Here is a 2988-nt window from a genome sequence, read left to right as displayed (position 1 = left end):
CAAGAAGAGTAAGATAAATGCAGTGAGCTATGTTTCCACTAAAAAGAAGCCTGCATCCAAGGACGGGTTTTATTGTACTGGCTAAAGGCAGACTTAATGCAGACACCCTGTGCAAGCTCCAAGACAGCCAAGCTTCTGCTGCAGGTCATCAGGTAACTAACTGACTACAGTTAGGCAGGGAATAGATGTGTGCCTGCTGTTGGAGAGGTGTTTCGGGGACCTGAAATGCTTACCTGCGCTCTCCCACCCAAAAAAAAAAAAAAAAAACCAGGGAAAAAAAACCCCTAACAATCATTCACCGAAGTTTTTCTGGTCTTTTGTGGAAGGCAGGGAAGGACATTATACACTAACAGGTATTTCTGAGCTCTTAGTCACCTTCCATGGAAGTAGAGATCACTCGATAACCACACTGGCTCTTCGGTGTTGCCAAAATGCTTCTGCAGATCCACCTGTATTTCAGCGCATGAGTTTTAGTACTCCGTCCCTTCCCTACCTACCAATCTTTTAGATTTAAGTTTTCAAATGCAGATTTTAAAAAGCTAGTGGACAGCCCTATTTGGAGAAAAGATAGCCTTGAATTAGGAAAGCATCCAGATTTAAACAAAGATCTGCGAGACACCTTACATTTTTACTCTTACCAGCTTAGGTTGCTGTGAAAGCTGCACTCTCCTCTCTAACCAAAACTAGTAATAGCTTTGCAACAGGAAACCAAAACTGACAGCACTTCTGGCGTTCTTGAGTGCTAATGCATAAGTGCTGGTGACCAGACTTCAGGCGCACACGAAAGCACCTCCATGGTACAGAGTTTCTGCTTGTTGTAAAAACCCCAAATTTGTCTCTTAATGGTAGGTAAAAGTTGAAAGGACAAGTGTTTGAGAAATGCTTCTTTAGTTCTAAATATGAATGTGTTAAGGGTTCCCTTGCATTCCATACCAGAGAGTCTGAAATATTTATAGACAAACTTCTGCGTGGAACACGCACTTCTGCAGAAGATTGGAGACCAACGCTTTGTCTTTCAGTCACTGGAGGCTAATTCACATTTTTAAGTGTAATTATTTTTGTTTGAAATTCAGCAAGCCTGTCTCAGACCTCAGAGATGGCAGCCTGGAACAATTCCTCTGAAGAAAACAGGGGAAAACAAGAAACTGTCTGTAAAGTCGGACCCACGAGGACTCACAGCAGCGATGATTACTGCGTGTGCTCCTTCTGACCCTGCAGCTAACACATTGCTCGAGCTGAATCACTTTGTGCTCATGGGTTTCTTCTGACAGCAGAATGCCATTATGCCTCCCGAAGTCAAGAGGTTTCAGCTAAGATCCTAAACTTTAAGGGATGTTTCATCAAAAGGCACTCGAGTCCAGTCCCTTTAGACGAGCCCCTGGCAGGGCTCCACTCTGGCTTTGGGGTTTTATTTTCCTCCAGCCGCCCTCTTGTGTCTGCACACAGGCTTGCAGGCAAGCTCCATCCCCGATGCGCTGAGGTGGACCCAGCAGGCCCCAAGAGAAATCGTAGCCGATGTATTTCTGTCATAACCACGTCAAGAAAACAGCACTGCACTGCCCTTCTCCTGTACCCTGCAGGAAATTCTGCCACCTGCGCACTGCTTCACCAGGTCCACCAGCTGAAGTCACAGAACGTCATGTGTCTCACGCTCATACGCTTAGAAGTGCCCAACAGACGTTTTATCCACACAATAAACAAGACACAGACACGCTGCAGTGTCCATCTTCCTGTTTTATTTGTAATCCCCCAAATGATCCAGTGGGGATGGTCAGCTTCCTCTCCAGTCTTGGTTAATGAATGTAGGAGTCACATTGTTTGGGGTCTGACCCTGCAACTGGACTCACTTTTATCCAATCTAACTTTCCCACGCTTAGGCCTTTGCAAAATGTTGAATTAGCACATCCGAAAGTTGTTAAATCGCAACTTTTATTGGGCAAACAAAACCCCTCAAAGCAACATACTCAGCATTTCCAGAAGACTCCCCAACACTTGCACTGAGCCAAGTACTCCAGGTGCTGTGTTACACGGCTGGGGGAAGAGGGGAGGGACTGTCCCCCAAGTTCCTCTCAACCTAAGTGGGAGACCACGCCCAGCTCCCGATTTCTCACCCAATTGCCGCAAAACATGCAACAATACAGACTATGGATAAAGGCATCTGCAAGCAGAGCAGCCTCTCCCTGCCCAGAAGCGCTATACCCTGCCTGTCAGAGTACTTCCAGATGCAGGAAGAACTCCAGGCACTCAGGTGTGGAGGCAGCAGGTCTGGTTTGTAGCCGTCTTTGCTGATGGAGGTGGGCTTGCAGCACAGCAATCAGTGCCAACTCGGGCAATCCTGAAGTCCTGCCTGTGGAATCATCAGGCAAATGCATGAGAGACTGCATGTAAAACCCAAGACTTACTTATTTCTTTGTCCTTTCCTCCCAAGAAAAGAACACCATATAACAAGGAGGGGGAAGGGCATTAATTATGCCTAGGAGTGGTTAAAAATAGGGGTATCCTCAACGGTTGTGTTTCCAGAACAGGGGTGTGATATCTGAGCATCCTACAGAGTCCAAGAGGTGTGGGAAGATGATGGTTCTAGTCAGTTTTGTGTAAGGCCTGGAGATGTCGGCGTGTTTCTGCTGCCTTGTCAGTTCCTAGCCTTTTATGACAGCAATGGGTCTCAGTTTAATGGCTTTCTTGCTGATGCCAGCTGCGTGGCAGGTGTTAACCACATCTGTCACGTTCTTGTAAGACTCTGGTGCCTGAAAGAGGAGGAAAGAAAAAAACCCAAAGTCACAGGAAGTTAGATGTAGGCTTTTGATATCCCCTTTTCTCTACGCAAAACCAGAATCATGAATCGAGGGTGTAGAAGCAGTTGAACATACCAAGAATCTGGCCACCTTATGTATTTAAGGAATCTATGAGACACCTTTCCAAATAAGCTTTCACCATAATCCAGATAAAACACTAGCTATTTTGGTTTGTTTTTCCCTATATTCTCAG

At 45.9% G+C, this 2988-nt stretch overlaps 1 protein-coding gene across 1 annotated transcript in view; it reads right to left on the bottom strand.

Moving 5' to 3' along the window:
* Positions 1-2421: 2421 nt before the first annotated feature.
* The window catches only part of RTCB (RNA 2',3'-cyclic phosphate and 5'-OH ligase), a gene marked incomplete at its 5' end in the record, with an annotated part of 8959 nt that continues 8392 nt past the window's right edge, over positions 2422-2988 (bottom strand). Inside the window, one exon of the mRNA XM_010160617.1 lies at positions 2422-2747. Within this exon, the coding sequence (XP_010158919.1) occupies positions 2640-2747 (108 nt within the window). The remainder of the gene's footprint in view (positions 2748-2988) is intronic.

Source organism: Eurypyga helias, unplaced genomic scaffold, assembly GCF_000690775.1.
Source record: "Eurypyga helias isolate BGI_N326 unplaced genomic scaffold, ASM69077v1 scaffold6981, whole genome shotgun sequence".
NCBI classification, from domain to species: domain Eukaryota; kingdom Metazoa; phylum Chordata; class Aves; order Eurypygiformes; family Eurypygidae; genus Eurypyga; species Eurypyga helias.
The sequence above is the reverse complement of the archived record's forward strand: the minus strand, read 5'-3'. Positions and strand labels throughout refer to the sequence as shown.